At 46.5% G+C, this 15,327-nt stretch overlaps 1 protein-coding gene across 1 annotated transcript; it reads left to right on the plus strand.

Annotated features, from left to right (window-relative positions):
- Positions 1-735: 735 nt before the first annotated feature.
- Positions 736-14,513, plus strand: nsd1a (nuclear receptor binding SET domain protein 1a). The gene is made up of 23 exons (XM_070962599.1): positions 736-1,138; positions 1,719-2,554; positions 2,977-3,118; positions 3,297-3,469; positions 3,548-5,393; positions 5,598-5,722; positions 6,196-6,427; positions 6,568-6,671; positions 6,811-6,870; positions 6,952-7,173; positions 7,279-7,371; positions 7,569-7,692; positions 7,793-7,990; positions 8,534-8,713; positions 10,387-10,543; positions 10,642-10,847; positions 10,935-11,047; positions 11,159-11,428; positions 11,538-11,654; positions 11,770-11,911; positions 12,009-12,115; positions 12,221-12,425; positions 13,008-14,513. Exons 2-23 carry the CDS (start codon positions 1,736-1,738, stop codon positions 13,784-13,786), a joined length of 6,414 nt encoding a protein of 2,137 aa, XP_070818700.1. The 5' UTR covers positions 736-1,138; positions 1,719-1,735; the 3' UTR covers positions 13,787-14,513.
- Positions 14,514-15,327: the final 814 nt, after the last annotated feature.

Below are 15,327 nucleotides of genomic sequence, written 5' to 3' on the forward strand. Positions count from 1 at the left end.
TAGGGAAATGAACCACCTGGAGATGTGAGCCAGCAGCCCTGTATGTGTAACAGTCTGCACAGAGAAGTAAGTTCCTCTGCTGTGAAGTCGACGTGTGACTGCATGGTCTTTGTTTGATCTCCAAGGACTGGCCCACCGCAGCGAGCCCATTGTGCTCTCTTAATTCTGCGCGTTTATGGATACGCATCAGTTTGATTTACAATACGCGCACTGGTGTCATGTGAGGGCAAGCTGGAGGACGACAACAGGGCTTTTTGATCGGAGCAAAATAACCCGCTTCTTATGCCCGCTTGCAGCCACACTGACTGTCTTTATCTTGTTTTCCTGAGCGCCTAGCGGCCTGTTTCCTCATGTCAGAGGACTCTGTGGAGAGGCAACATGGCGCACGGAGTTCGGTTTGACCAGAGAGGCCGTGTGGCTGTTTGCGCAGCGCAATCATTTCGCTCTCTCGGTCTCCCTTGCCGCTACACACAGACACCGAGGCCTACACCTCCACCAGAGACGAACTGAGAAACAATGGAGCAGATGCGCAGAAATGGGGCAAACTGCTAAAATAGGTCATTCATTCGCAATTATTATGTCACGCACTGTTATTTTTTTTCACCACTGACTATTATAAACTTCACCTGGACGTCCGCGCACGTGCACGCGTATGCTGCGTGCGTGCTTGGAAGTGTGCGCGTGTGTGTGTGTGTTAGGAGGGTGAGAGTCACGGCCCTCTGCAGACGGGGGGTTGGGTAGCAGTGCCGATTGGTTGCTGCTCACCAACACAGTCAGTCTGGGCTTGTTTTAACACAGCCTAACCGGGGGCACTTCGACAGCAGGCAAAAATCATGTAGTAAATAAGCTGCTGTGGCTGTTAGGGGACCGGTTGTGGCACACTGAATTTCGCCGCTGCTTGGTGTTGCAGCGTAATGGAGATTTCCTTGTTATTTTGTATTTAAGGTGACAGTTTTTCAGGGGGCCGCCGCTGATGAGGCGATGAAGCGCAGAGAATGAGAGCTGTGCCTTGGCCTACTACTAGTGCTGCTGCAGCTGGGATTGTGCAGATCCGCTTTCACAAACCGAGAAAAATACTCGCTTTGTGCCACATTATCAAACGTCCGCTGTTGGTTTCACGGTGACCGACCTCCAAATGGTGAGTTTTTCGCCTTTTTCCACGTGTTGATAGTGTTGTGAACTTGGTGCTGATCAGACCTTTTTGTGAGTTAATAGTAGCTTCCTATGTCGGTGTGTGGCTGTAGCTTGTTTGTGTGAGCCACTCACTGTGATGGCTCAGTGTCACCACCTCTAGCACAGCCTCAGCGCTCCTCCATTGACTGTACGAGTCAGCGATCGCCATGACCCTCAGCCATCAGACTAAGCAGGGCTATTTTCTGGTGGTTTGTGAATGAAATGTGGTTAAGGAGCGAGCGTGTTCTGTGTTTTGTCTTGTGCCGTCCGACCGGCCTCTAGTACGGAGGCCATGCAATGTCGGCTTATTAGAATGTGTGTGTATATGTGTGTGTGCGCACAGTCCATGACTGGTATGCTCCTTTACAGGTTTCTGTCGGGCTCGATGTGATTGCCGCTCCATTTCCGCAATGTTTTTATGTATCTGCCAGCATGCTTTATTGTTATGTACAGTACACAAGGCTCAACACCCCCCACAGATTGTAGTTGGTGAGAAACTTCAATGGCACATTTCCCTTACCTAATCTGCCTCTTCTTTTTGACAGGATATAGCCGTGACAACATGAATCAGTACAGACCTGCTGTTAGGGTAGGCTCAGTGTTTGGCTCAGGCCAGCCAGAACAGAGGCCCCGCAATGGTCTTGTGAGCACTTCCTATGGAAACCAATGTGGCATTGTGAGGCATGGGTCAGACCAGCCATCAGCCGTGCAACTGCCATCCTCCAGCCTCAAACAACCAGACCGATCTCACTGCTACAGCCCGCTGAAGAGGCTGCAGGACCTGAACACTGTGGTCAGTAGGCCTGAACTAGAGAGGGACCTTTATACTAGGAACCACTTGCGCTGTGCAAGCCCAATCAGTGATGATGATGAGTTTGAGGCACCGGCAGTCCAACTGCCTCCTTCTCCAAGCAATGATGACACAGAGCCCACGGAGACTCTGCGGGACTCTGCAGAGAGAAATGGCTTCTCCCCTCACAGTCCGGATAGCTTGGACCGCTGTTCTCCCATCCCCAATGGCTACCTGCATTTTGAGTCCACGCTGTTTGACAGCAGTGACGTTAAGGAGGAGGACGAGGAGCACAGTAGCAGTGAGGACCTCGCACCTTTTCACCACTCCCCAAAGCTGAGTCAGGACCGAACTGTTGCTGACAGTAAGACCACATGCAGCTCAGGGGCGGACAAAAGAGTGTACAAACCTACTGTCTTCAATCTGATGTCCAAAACTATATCTGAACTCAACCCCACACTAAGCCCAAGTGCACTGCCAGAAATCACTATGAGAGATGGGTGGAGTTTGGGTGAGGAATCAGACAGTGATGGTGGACTGACCTCTCCTGTTGACCCTGGACTTGTTTCACCTGCTGGCACCAACTCTAATGTGAGTGTGAAACATCTGGGATACTAACGTTATAACATCTGTACCAACGAGGCTGATTGAGTTTGTCAAAGTTTATCTTGGTGATGTATTTCCATCACAATGCAGCGGGTGTGCAGCTGTGTCTAAGTGATATTTGAGTATAATTTTAGTATACTTGGGGTACCTGTTGACCCGTAACAATGCCATCCTGAGTATAATTCTTCCAGAAATGATTTGTGTTTAGGGAGCAAAAGATTTAAAACATGAATACAAAACATTGGGATTGGGATGATTAAGTAAACAGTGCAGAAGAGGATCTTGTTTCTTAGTCTGTTATAACCCAGAATGTCAGTTCAGTGGTGGCAGAGATGTTATTTTGCCATTGTGCATTCAATATGAAATGCCTGCATTAGATATTAAAGTATTTTCATTGTCTTGGTTAGTCCAACAGTCCAAAGAAAAAGCCTCTGCCTGCTGTGAAATACGTGGAAGGGGACTTGGTGTGGGCGAAATTCAACAGACGACCTTGGTGGCCCTGCCATATCACCTGTGACCCAGACCAGGGGACCCACACTAAGATGAAAGGTGAGGTTTCATTCATAAAGAGTAGTGGAGGTGAGAGGGTTTGATTACAACATGGATTTTCTGACTAAATTGTTTCCTACAACTCAACCTTTATCCGACAGGTTAATGCCTATCAAAGGAATTAAACTCTGTGTGTAAAGTAATCAATAAGTTGACCACTATTTTAACTTTGTTACAGTTCCCAGTCCCCGTCCTTGTCGGATGTACTTCCTGGAGACGATTGGGGAGATCGTTGAAAGTGCCTGGGTTCCAGGGAATGTCATTCTTCCTTTTGAAGGAGGCCATCAGTTTCAAGACCTACCTGTGCTCAGACGGAGGGGGAAGCAGAAGGAGAAAGACTACAAGTATACGGTAAATTCACGAAACCACTGGCTGAATATCAGATCATCTTGTGCGCATTGTTTTGAATGTTATTTCTGTTCCTGGCAGATACCCAAAAGTTTACTGACTGCATGGAAAATCAGTGTGGCAGAAGCAGAGTATCTGCTCCCAGAACGACAAAGGAATACTGAAAGCGTGCTTTCAATATCTGTCAATGGAGAGGAGCGTGTGCCCAGTCCACTCCCCACTGAAAAGCCACAGGAGGCCCCCTCTGTCTCTGTGGACACTGGTCGACCCTCATCACCCAATATGGCCTCCAACGGAAATGAGCCCCATCCAATCAAAGACTCTGCTGCAGTTCAATCCAACAAGAGCAAAGCTTGTAAGAAGAAAAAGAAATGTTTGTCAGACATATTTGGTCACATAGTTGGTGGATCAAAGGAGTCATCTGCCATCACAAACGTGGCCGATCAGTTTCATACTACAACTCGTGCACTGAAAGAAGAGCCCAAGGACTCACCTTATGCAGACCTGGATTCAGTTCCGATGCTCCATCGCCCTAAACGCACAGCAGTGTCTGCAATAGAGGTATCAGTCAGAAAAGAACAGGGTTCAACTAAAGCTAAGGCAAAGTTTACTGAAAAAGTGACCCACTCTGCAGATTCCTGTGATTCCTCTAGCATTTCAACAAAAAAATCGACATCTAAAGATACAAGCTCTGAACAGAGTTTGGGCAGCTGTGATCAGGTGTCGTACAGTTCAACTGAAAAGCACTCTATGAATCTTCCTGCTAGCAGTCGTCTGATGACGAGAGCTCTCAAAGCAGAGGAAGAGACAGATCTCAAAGATGCACTGGCCACAAGCCAAATTTCAACAGATGCCCACAGTGATGATTGTCCTGATAGCACACCTACCAGTGCACCCATCAAAACTGAAATGTCTCAGAACTGGGACTCACCCAGCAATGCGTCATCCTCTGCCAATCACAGCTCGCCAAAAAGGCGCGCAAGGAAGCCTGATAAGAAACAAATTCGGAATGGCTCATTGATAAAGCCCAAGTTTATGGGGTCTCGTGCACCCACCGTGCAACCGGTTGAGATCAAGACAGAAAACGTTCCAGATCTATCATCATCTTCTTCCACGTCTTCATCTCTGTCCCCAATGGATGCTTTCCAGGATCCCAAGGAGCTAATGTTCAAATCTCTTGTGAAGGAGGACAGCAGTGACTCTGAGGTGACGGTATTTCGGCCTGATTCCAATTATAAATTCAGCACCTTCCTGATGCTCCTGAAAGACATACATGACACCAGAGAGAAAGAAGGCAAACCCCTGACTGTCCCACAATCACCAGTCCTGATCAAGGAGGAACCTCTGGTGATCCCGACTTCTACAGGAGGAGACCTGGGTTCTTGTGATGGTTTCACTCCGAGGGTCAAAACAGAGAGTGGGCAGTCAGGGAAAACCACAACATCCCAGCACAGAGCAGCAAAAACCAAGAACAGCACTAACGCTATCATGACCGCTGACACTTTCCATTGTGAAGACTTTCCTGTTCACTCTAAGAGCGGGAACTCGGACAAGCAGCGCAGAAAACAAAGGCTACCTGCCAAACTGAAACTCAGCATACCTGGCCTGTCTTCAGACCTGGCTGACTTGGCTTATGGCAGGGAGTTTGTTAGCGGCCACGCTGACTTGGCCCACCCTGGGCCTCATCCTCCCGTCGCTGCGGATCCCTCGACCAGCTACCTCGATAGGAACTCAGGATCCACAGTGGCTCCAAAGAAGCGCTGGCAGTTGGTTGAGGGGGCTGCTGAGAATAAGGGCGAAGTTATGAGCGAGCTGTCTGCTGAGATGAACGGATCTTACACCACGAGAGCGTCACCGGATCTGGATCTGGGAGTCGAGAAGCAGACAGGGAAGGCCTCGTACTTCTCAGAGACGAGCAGCACAGCTGGTAAGACACAAACTGCTGCAGCTGTTTGTCCACCGATGATAAAATGAGTAAGAAAGTGTTAGACCTGCATATTTGTTTCACAGGGGCCTTTCCCTGATGTGCTCTGTCTAGGATTGTACCTCATTTGTAGGTTGCTTTGAACGAAAGTGTTTGCCAAATGAATACATGTGTAAATATAGATGCATTCTACATGTGTTTACACAGAAAATTCAGAGAACAAACGCCTCCGAAAACCAACTAAAAGACTCCTGGAGTCAACTGAGGAGTATGAACAAATATTTGTCTCCAAAAAGAAATCAAAGAAATGCACCTCAGAACCTCCCAGAATGGTAAGACGTCCTTTCTTTTAGTGTCTAAAACTTGTTTTTCCCTCAGTCCTTAATGTTACAGTGCGTTCAGACATATTTTGTCAACAGCATGCTGCATGTCTGTCACATTCAGCTGCCATCTCAAATTCTGCATAAACATTACATAAAACTGATCTCTGTACTTTCACAGGACTTAGTAAAATCAGTCTTGTGAAGTAAATTGCTCTGAAATATTGATTTTTATGGAATCATTTATATAATTACACACCATTATAATCACACTTTTGTGAGTACTTCTGTACAAATAGACATATTGTTCCTTCAGTTATGGTCTTACAAACTCGATCGACTTTTCATGTCTGGAAAACACAGGATATCATTGGAATGTGTTACTCTCTCGTAGGTGAAATGTTGTCACCCAACACCGATAAACACACCCAGTGCGTTCAGTGCCAAACTACATATTTGTGCTTTGTTTGCATGTGTGCACACAGCAGACATCAGGGATGACAGCACTCCACGATCTCAGCACCGCACCAGGAATAATTACCTCAGCCTCGTCCTCATCCTCGTCTTCTGTCGAGCCTGCCGAGGCGCCATCGGAGCCGGAGCAGAGTCCATCTCAGGACGAGCTTTCTCCCGTAGCCCCCTCAGTGTCTCCAGTCATAACACAACCCTCCCCTGAGACAGAGGCAGCAGAAGAAACTGATCTACCTCCAAAATCTGGTAATAAATAAGTTTAAGTGTGTCTCTATGAACCATCTTGCTGTAGGATGTAAAATAGATGAGTGTAGCCGGCCAGTGTATTTTTTGATCTTGAAAAACGTTTGAAGAGACGATACATTATTGATATATTTTGACTTTAGACGCAGGGTTGTTAATCCAAGAAAGAAAGAGGCCAAGGAAGCTGTCGCACAGGGTGATGGAATGCACTATAGAAGAAGTGTCTGCGCCTCCTACAAAGAAGAAGGTATGTTTGGACTTTGATGGCAGTGGGGGGGTGTACGAGCCAGCTATCTTTGTGTGAGTGTGGCGGGAGACGGGGGACAAAAACAGTCCAGTTAGTGTTCGGAAATGTTCAACGATTCCACAATCTGTTTGTTTCCCAGGAGCTAAAGCGACACAGTGGAGTTTCTTCAGAGGTGAAAGTGATAGTCAGGAAATCTCAGGTACTTCAAAAACAACCGCTGCACACATATCCCACCCAACAACCAAAAAATGTAAACACAATGAAACCTCACATTGGACAGGTTGCATCCATGAAGAAAGAGAAGCCTGTGTCCAGCACCTCCTCTGCCCCCGCTGCTGCGTCCCAGCACTCAGAAAGCAAAGATCTCCTCGAGGGTCTCACTCCAGACAGACCTCCCAGCCCCCAAGGATCTAAGACCCCCAAGCAGGAGGCAGAGGTGGAGGCCTGTGGCGCAGAGGAGAAGCAAAATGTCAACACTGGAACACTAACTCCCAAACCTGAGGTGCGCACGTTCAGCTGTTAAGTGATCGCTCATTGATCCAAGAGGGGAAATCCATGAGTGTGGCTGTGTGTTTGAGTGATAGTATCCCTTTCTTCTTCTCTGCAGGTGCTGTCTGTTGCTTTGAATGACAGCCTCTCTGCCCAAGTGGATGTAAAAGGGAAAATAGGTGCTACATCCTTAAAGGAGAATGTCTGTCAGGTGAGATCTACCAGAGGGTGTCCATCTATTCTGTGTTATTTTTATTAATACTAGTAAACTTGTTTTTGCCGAGTATTTTTGTTGTCTTTTTAATCTCTTTCAGCTGCATTAACCTGTATGAAAGGTGCTCTACAGATAGCATTTCATTGATTGATGCACATGTTTTTTATTCTGCATTTGCTTCTGTGTCTGTGCAGGTGTGTGAAAGGACGGGAGACCTGCTGGTGTGTGACGGCCACTGTTACGGAGCATTTCACCCGCAGTGTATCGGCCTCTCAGCGGCTCCCAAGGGGAAGTTCCTCTGTCGTGAATGCAACTCTGGTGGGTGTGCCTGGTGTCTGACACTGAAAGCAATCTCTCACTGATCATAACAGGTGTGTTGGACATACTTGAGTTAAGAAATCCTTTCTGTTGCTTTCAGGTGTCCACACATGCTTTGTGTGTAAGAAGTCTGGTAATGGGGTGAAGCGCTGTATGATCCCTCTGTGTGGGAAGTTCTACCACACCGACTGTATACTGGCCTTCTCGGCCACCCAGCCTCATAACAAGGGCTTCCGCTGCCCTCTGCATGTGTGTCTGTCCTGCCACATCACCAATCCTCTCAACATCTGCTCCAAAGGTACGCTCCAATTTTGGATTTAAACTACGTGCTATATTGATAATACATGTCTAATTATTTTGTACCTACTTGCAACATTGTGTATGCTTTAATGGGCTGGTTAGGTTGGATACGCACTGAGCATCGTTTGTAATTTTTAATAGACCTTCTATTTTGTGACCTGCGATTTGTTGGTGAATAAACTTTTTATGTCTGGAGCAGTGGGCTGGTAGCTGTATGTGATAACATTGGTAACGTTGCTTATGTGTCATCACGAGCAGCGGTCGCCTGAGATGTTTTATTCATATGACATCATTGAAAGAGTGTGTGTCGTTAAGGATTTTTGCCATTTGACCTGGTTCTGTAAACCCATTACTACACAGGATTTTGGCTCAGAAGTCTTTGAGTGGACTAGGCACTGGCTAAACTTGGCATATTTAAACGATTACTTTCTTGTGATTTGTGGCACTCATCTCATTCACTAATCCACCCCACAGAGTATTCAGTGGACTGAGAGCCCCAGATGTGCATGGATTAATCTTTCCTCCTGTGTTTTTGGCGTAGGTCGGTTGGCTCGATGCGTACGCTGCCCTGTGGCCTATCATGCCAATGACAACTGTATGGCAGCAGGCAGCTTGGTGCTGGCAAACAACAGCTTCCTCTGTCCAAACCACTTCACTCCCCGCAAGGGATGCAAGAACCATGAACACATCAACGTGAGCTGGTGCTTTGTCTGCTCTGAAGGTAAGTCTGGCCGCTGCCGTCAAAACAGTTTTACCACTGTAAAAAAAAAAAAAACAACTTGGATCTGGACACACTCTTTCTAAACTTTGTCCACATTTCAAATGTTAACACAAAAACATAAACTTCATCTACATGTCGAAGTATCCTTGGTCAAGATACTGAACCCCAAAGTAGCCCCGACGCTGTGCCATCAGTGTGCGAGCATGTGTGAATGGATAATGCTCGTAGTGAACAGGTGGCTTAGCCGCCGTACAAATGTGTGTGTGTGAGTGGGTGAATGCAGACTTGTGTTGTAAAAGCGCTTTGAGCGGTTGTCAGACTAGAAAAGCGCCATATAAATACAGTCATACAGCATTCAGCTTTGGAAATGCTTTATTCTTCAGGAATAATGTGTTTTAAATTGATTTTAATGGCCCATCCTATTTTCCAATTAAATGCTCCGACTTGGCAAATGTATCTGTAAAAATTGCTTTTCCTGCAATTTGTGTTCTGTCTCCACACAGAAATCTGTCTGAGACACAGGATCCACTCGAAAAGAATACGTCAAAACGTTTTGAGTTTAGCACCATCATTACTCACTTGAATGCGCTGCCTTTATCCTTCATGCCTCGTCTCCATTGTGTGCGTTGTTACTGCTTCATGTCAGTTGAAGTGTTGAAATGAGAAGTCAATCAGAACATCAGCTGATGATCCATCACAGTTTTGATAATAGATCAGTCATTTGCTGTTTGTATGCACACAGTTGCTTGGTTTTCCCTGTGTTTGTCTGTCCCCAACTGATCTCACATACTACTGAACCAGCAGTGTATTATTATTATTATACTCTGATTAATAGCAGATTTATTAAATACTTGCAGCGACCCCCCTTCAGCACAAACGATAAGTGCATCTCCCCATCAACAGAGACACTGTGTGCATTTATGCTCACGGCACAGCGGCGTAACTTCATTGATTATTTAAATCTCTCGACGCGCTGACGGGATCCCTCAGGATCTAATGATAATTAATGCTCTGTGTTCTTCTGCACAACCGAAAGGTCACGCACACAGTCCAGGTTCAAACAGTGAAACCTTTCTCCTCCTGAGAAGTCCATCACAGCTGTTTTTAATAACAATATTCTATCAGAAGCTAAAAGCTTAAGTCCGCTTCCCTGTCCTGTCTAGTTTATAAATACAGTTTTTAGCTTTGCTGCTTAAATGTCCCATAATATTTGCTGCAGTGACATTACAGCCCACATGGAAATGTCTAAAATGACTGAAAACCCTCATCATTAAAGTGAATTGTTAGAAAACAGTCAATCCAACACACAATAAAACAAATCCTCTGTGAAGCTTGCACTGCTTGACATACGGTGGAGCTGGATGCAGGTGGGTGGTGGGTGGAGGTTTTACTCACACCTGCTGATTTGGATGATGTCAGAGCTGATCCAGGCATCATTACCTCAGACACACCTGGTGGAGATCTGCACTCTACTGAGTACACTCTTTTAGTTGTAGATTAAATGCCTCATCAGAGCAAATTTAAGCTAATGTCATACAGCAAATAAACAAATTTAAGACATCGCTTGTAACTCTGAACATTTTATGGGCCAGTCACTGAGAAATAAGCAGTAAACGAACTAATAATGAGAATAAACTCATCAGTGTGTTGTGTGCTTTGCTTAATTTTTGCAGGGGGCAGTCTGCTGTGCTGTGAAGCCTGTCCTGCTGCTTTTCATCGGGAATGTTTGAATATGGAGATGCCTCAGGGCAGCTGGTTCTGCAATGACTGCAAAGCTGGAAAGAAGCCACGTATTAAGGATATACTGTGGGTCAAATGGGGGCGTTACAGGTAAGGGTGCAACACCGTGTTTCCTGTGCACACTGTGGCTCTAAGCAACAGCTGATGTACCCATATTTACATTTGTGGAACCTGATCTAATTCTCTAGGTGGTGGCCTGCAGAGGTCTGTCTGGCCAAAGATGTCCCAAATAACATCTTGAGGATGAAGCATGAGGTCGGAGAGTTCCCAGTGCAGTTCTTTGGCTCCAAAGATTTTGTGTGGACGTACCAGGCCAGAGTCTTCCCCTACATGGAGGGTGACACTCACAACATCGAGAAAATGGGAAAGGGTGCAGATGCAGTGTACAAAAAGGGTATGTGCTTGTGTTTGTGTGTTTTCTATTAAAAACATGTTCCTGCTTTTGATATTAAGGAATAAAGTTTGTGTTTTGTCTTTAAAGCCCTGACTGAAGCAGCAGAGCGTTTCAAAGAGCTCCAGGCTGAAAAGGAGATGAGGCAGCTTCAGGAGGACAGAAAGAATGACAAGAAACCGCCTCCATACAGGCACATCAAGGTACTGTGCGTCACCACATGCTCATCTGGGATTTTCTAGCCTGATTTAAAGAGCACTTCACTGAGATGTATGGTAAAAAGAAAAACTCATGCCCCTGCCTCTGTCTCTCAGGTAAACCGGCCAGTTGGGAAGGTGCAGATCATTACTGCTGACCTATCCGAGATCCCACGTTGTAACTGTAAGGCGTCTGATGAGAACCCGTGCGGCGTTGACTCGGAGTGCATTAATCGCATGCTGATGTACGAGTGCCACCCTCAGGTGTGCGCGGCGGGGGAGCGATGTCAGAATCAGGCCTTCACAAAGCGCCAGTACACACCTGTGGAGATTTACAGGACGCTGTCATGCGGATGGGGTTTACGTAGTGTGACGGACATCAAGAAGGTATTTTAGAAGAAATCAGGTGGTGACAAATGTGTGTGACCATGACACTCATATTCATCCCTCTCTGGTTATTAATTGTTACTCTCATTCTTTTCCTGTTGCTTCTCAGGGAGCCTTTGTGACTGAATATGTGGGGGAGGTGATCGATGAAGAAGAATGTCGAGCCAGGATCAGACACGCGCAGGAGAACGACATCTGTAACTTCTACATGCTTACACTGGACAAGGTGACTGAGCCTGACGAGCACAGACACAGTGCTGTGTATATGACACTGCTTAGCAGCACATTCATAATGTTCGTCACACGCTTGGTGCAAACCAGTTTGGATTTTGTTCTCTCAGGACCGGATCATTGATGCCGGGCCCAAAGGGAACCAGGCTCGCTTCATGAACCACTGCTGCCAGCCAAACTGTGAGACTCAGAAGTGGACTGTGAACGGGGACACCAGGGTGGGGCTCTTTGCTCTACAAGACATCCCAAAAGGTTTGAGTGACGGCATGCTTCTCATTTAGGCTTTTTTTGTATTGTGTGAGAATGCAAATAGCATAGCAGCGTAGATCTAACACAACATGTACTTTAGGTGTGGAGCTGAATTTCAACTACAACCTGGAGTGTCTTGGCAATGGGAAAACTGCCTGTAAATGTGGAGCGCCCAACTGCAGCGGTTTCCTGGGTGTCCGGCCAAAGGTAAAAGCCTCATTTTCACCCTTCCAGCGATCCTCTGACTATCCTTGCCTGAAATTTCATCTTCAAAGAAGAGCTGCCTCGTAACCTTTCTGTTTCCTCGTTCAGAACCAGCCGCCAGCAGAGAAACTGAAACTAAAGGAAGGGAAGAGGAAGGTCCCTATGAAGAAGAAGACCAAGCAAGAGGTGACCAAGGAGAGGGAAGACGAGTGTTTCAGCTGTGGCGACGGGGGCCAGATAGTGTCCTGTAAGAAGCCGGGTTGCCCGAAGGTCTATCACGCTGACTGCCTCAACCTGGCCAAGAGGCCTGCAGGCAAGTGGAGGTGGAGGGCTGCGACTGTGTGTGTCAGGGTGACTTTGAGCCCATATTATAGTACTCCATGGCTACTTTTTTGTCTAAATTCTTCAGTAGCCAGACACTTTATATGCTTTTGAATGTCCTAAAGTGCACGTGGTTATAAGGAAAGAACAGAACGGATGACTGGGTATGTAACTGACACATTGTCTTCTCTAGTCTGTCTAGAAACAAATATGAAAAAGGCTAAATTTAATGTTTGAAGTTCCAGAAAAAGTCTGATTTTGTTCATCATAATATCGACAAATTTGTTTGTTATTGTTGAGCTGAATTTTGATGAAAGTAGACTAAACAGCAGCATTTTTAGTGGCTGTGTTTTGGGCAAAGTGATGATTAATAAACGGTTTCTGGAGACATGCATTTTCAAACTCGGTTAAGTGTGCGGTTACCTTGGGACTTTCACAGTCTCATTAACCCAATTTGAGCATTTCAAGATGGAGCAGTTGTTATGCGAAAGTGATTTTTTGCATTCTATAAGCCTCTTTATGGTCAAATATCTAAGATATGCTTTCTTAGCACTGACAGTGATTTTGTCTGCAGGTCGGTGGGAGTGTCCATGGCACCAGTGTGACATCTGTGGGAAAGAGGCAGCTTCGTTCTGTGAGATGTGCCCCAGCTCTTACTGTAAGGAGCATCGTGAAGGCATGCTCTTCATCTCCAAGCTGGATGGCAAGCTGTCCTGCAGTGAACACGACCCCTGTGGGCCTGACCCGCTGGAGCCGGGAGAGATCCGCGAATACGTGCCCAACATGACCTCCATGAGGCCCGGGGCCATGGCTGTGCCTCTCTCTCTGGGGTCAGACTCCAAAAGAGCCGGTTCTGCTCCTATCAGTTCCCCTGCTGGCCAGACTGTGACGGGCGGGCAGGGGCCTCCTCCTCGTCTCTACATCAACACAAAGACTGCTACCTCGAGCTTCGTCCCCTCCAACAGGTCTTACCTCACAGACAGGACTGAAGGGAACGCATTCTCCACCCCCACCTCCTCCAAGGACGAGAGAGAGGACGGTGAGGTGGAGGATGGGGAGGTGTGTGGGCTGGAGGTGGAAGACGTGGAAGACGATGACGACGATGATGATGACGACGATGAAGAAGTGGAGGAGGAAGAGGATGATATGGAGGAGATGGAGATAGTGGAGGATGAGGAGGATGAGCCAGTGTACGGAGGTCACCTGCTAGAGGAACACGACGACGAAGGGGACGATGAAGGAGGGGATGTGTATGATACTTGGGGTGATTATGTGGACGAAGATGCTGAGGATGGAGAGGTAGAAGGGGAGGACTTGGAGGAGTGGGGGAGGGTGGAGGACGATGAAAAGTGACTCAATCCACTCATTCCTTCAGAACTGCTCGGCACAAACTCTCAATAGACGTTAAAAGGACAAAAGAAGTGGGCAAAAGACTACGAGGGTTTGATACTTTGGTACCTACTTGAACGCGACACTGCCTTCACTTTGGTACCGCGTTGCCTTCTCATCCCCAGACTGCTGGACTGACAGTGGGGATGTGTACTGGTGCTAAGGCTGGAGGACTGATTCAGTCCGTCTCTTTATACTTCTGTCGATATGTTTATTTGTGTCTGGTGCTGTTATGTTCTTTCGTTCGTTCTCTCAACATTGTTTACATTTTTTTTGGCCTTTTTTAAATGTTTGGAATATAAGAAAAAGGTGAGAGGTTCCACCTGACCAAACTGTTATCATAATGGCATCTTATGTTGTTCCTGTCTTAACCTTGTCTTTCTAATTACCAGAGTGATCAAAATAGTGTTCTCGCTGGTCCATGTTACAGTTAAGCACAACAACACCTGCTTGGTGCTTCTGAGGAATGCAAAAATAAACCCACTGGAGTCATCACGGCTTTAGAGGATTCTTCTCACTACAACAGCAGCCTGTTCTTTCTGTTAATTCGTCCTTTTTTCCTCCAGACAGGTAGGTGAGAGCTCAGGATTAGAGACAAAGAGAAATAAAGTCATGTCTTGACGTTCTGCAGTCTCTAAATGCATCACAGATTCATCCACTAAATTAGAAAATAAAATCTAAGTACTTATTCACTCAGTATCCAGTATTTTGTTCCCTTACAATCACATCTGACGTAAAAAAAATCTTGTTTAAAATAGCCGAGGAGGGTTAGCTACTGCAACCTGCCATATTTTGTAAGCGTGCAGGTTTGATAAAAGAGCTGTCAGGAGATATGTTTTAGTTCCATATTGACTTTTCTGGCACTCGTTCTGCTTCCTGTAACCATCCATCCATCCATCCATCCATTATCTATACCGCCTATCCCTTTCGGGGTTGCGGGGGGCTGGAGCCTATCCCAGCTACAATGGGCGAGAGGCGGGGTACACCCTGAACCGGTCGCCAGCCGATTGCAGGGCCACATACAAGGACAAACAAGCATTCACACTCACACCTACGGACAATTTAGAGTCATCAATTAACCTAATGAGCATGTTTTTGGTCTGTGGGAGGAAGCCGGAGTACCCGGAGAGAACCCACGCATGCACGGGAAGAACATGCAAACTTCACACAGAAAGGCCCCACCTGACCCGGGGATCGAACCGGCAACCTTCTTGCTGTGAGGCACGCGCACTACCTGCTGCGCCACCGTGCAGCCCGTTCCTGTAACCAGTCTGATTATTTTCCTATGTTTCCACTATACATAATGTCACATTTTATCCCCATTAAGTATCAGAAATCAGAAAATCAGAAATACTTTATTGATCCCTGAGGGGAAATTGTTTAGTGGTTGTGGTTGGCTGAAGTAGTGTACTTTTCACTGGTGTCCCACATCATGGTTTGTCATCACAAACCTTGCAAATCATACAGGATTCATAGAGACCAACAATGTTTACTAATGACTGAAA

Source organism: Chaetodon trifascialis, chromosome 5 (genome assembly GCF_039877785.1).
Source record: "Chaetodon trifascialis isolate fChaTrf1 chromosome 5, fChaTrf1.hap1, whole genome shotgun sequence".
Taxonomy (NCBI): Eukaryota; Metazoa; Chordata; class Actinopteri; order Chaetodontiformes; family Chaetodontidae; genus Chaetodon; species Chaetodon trifascialis.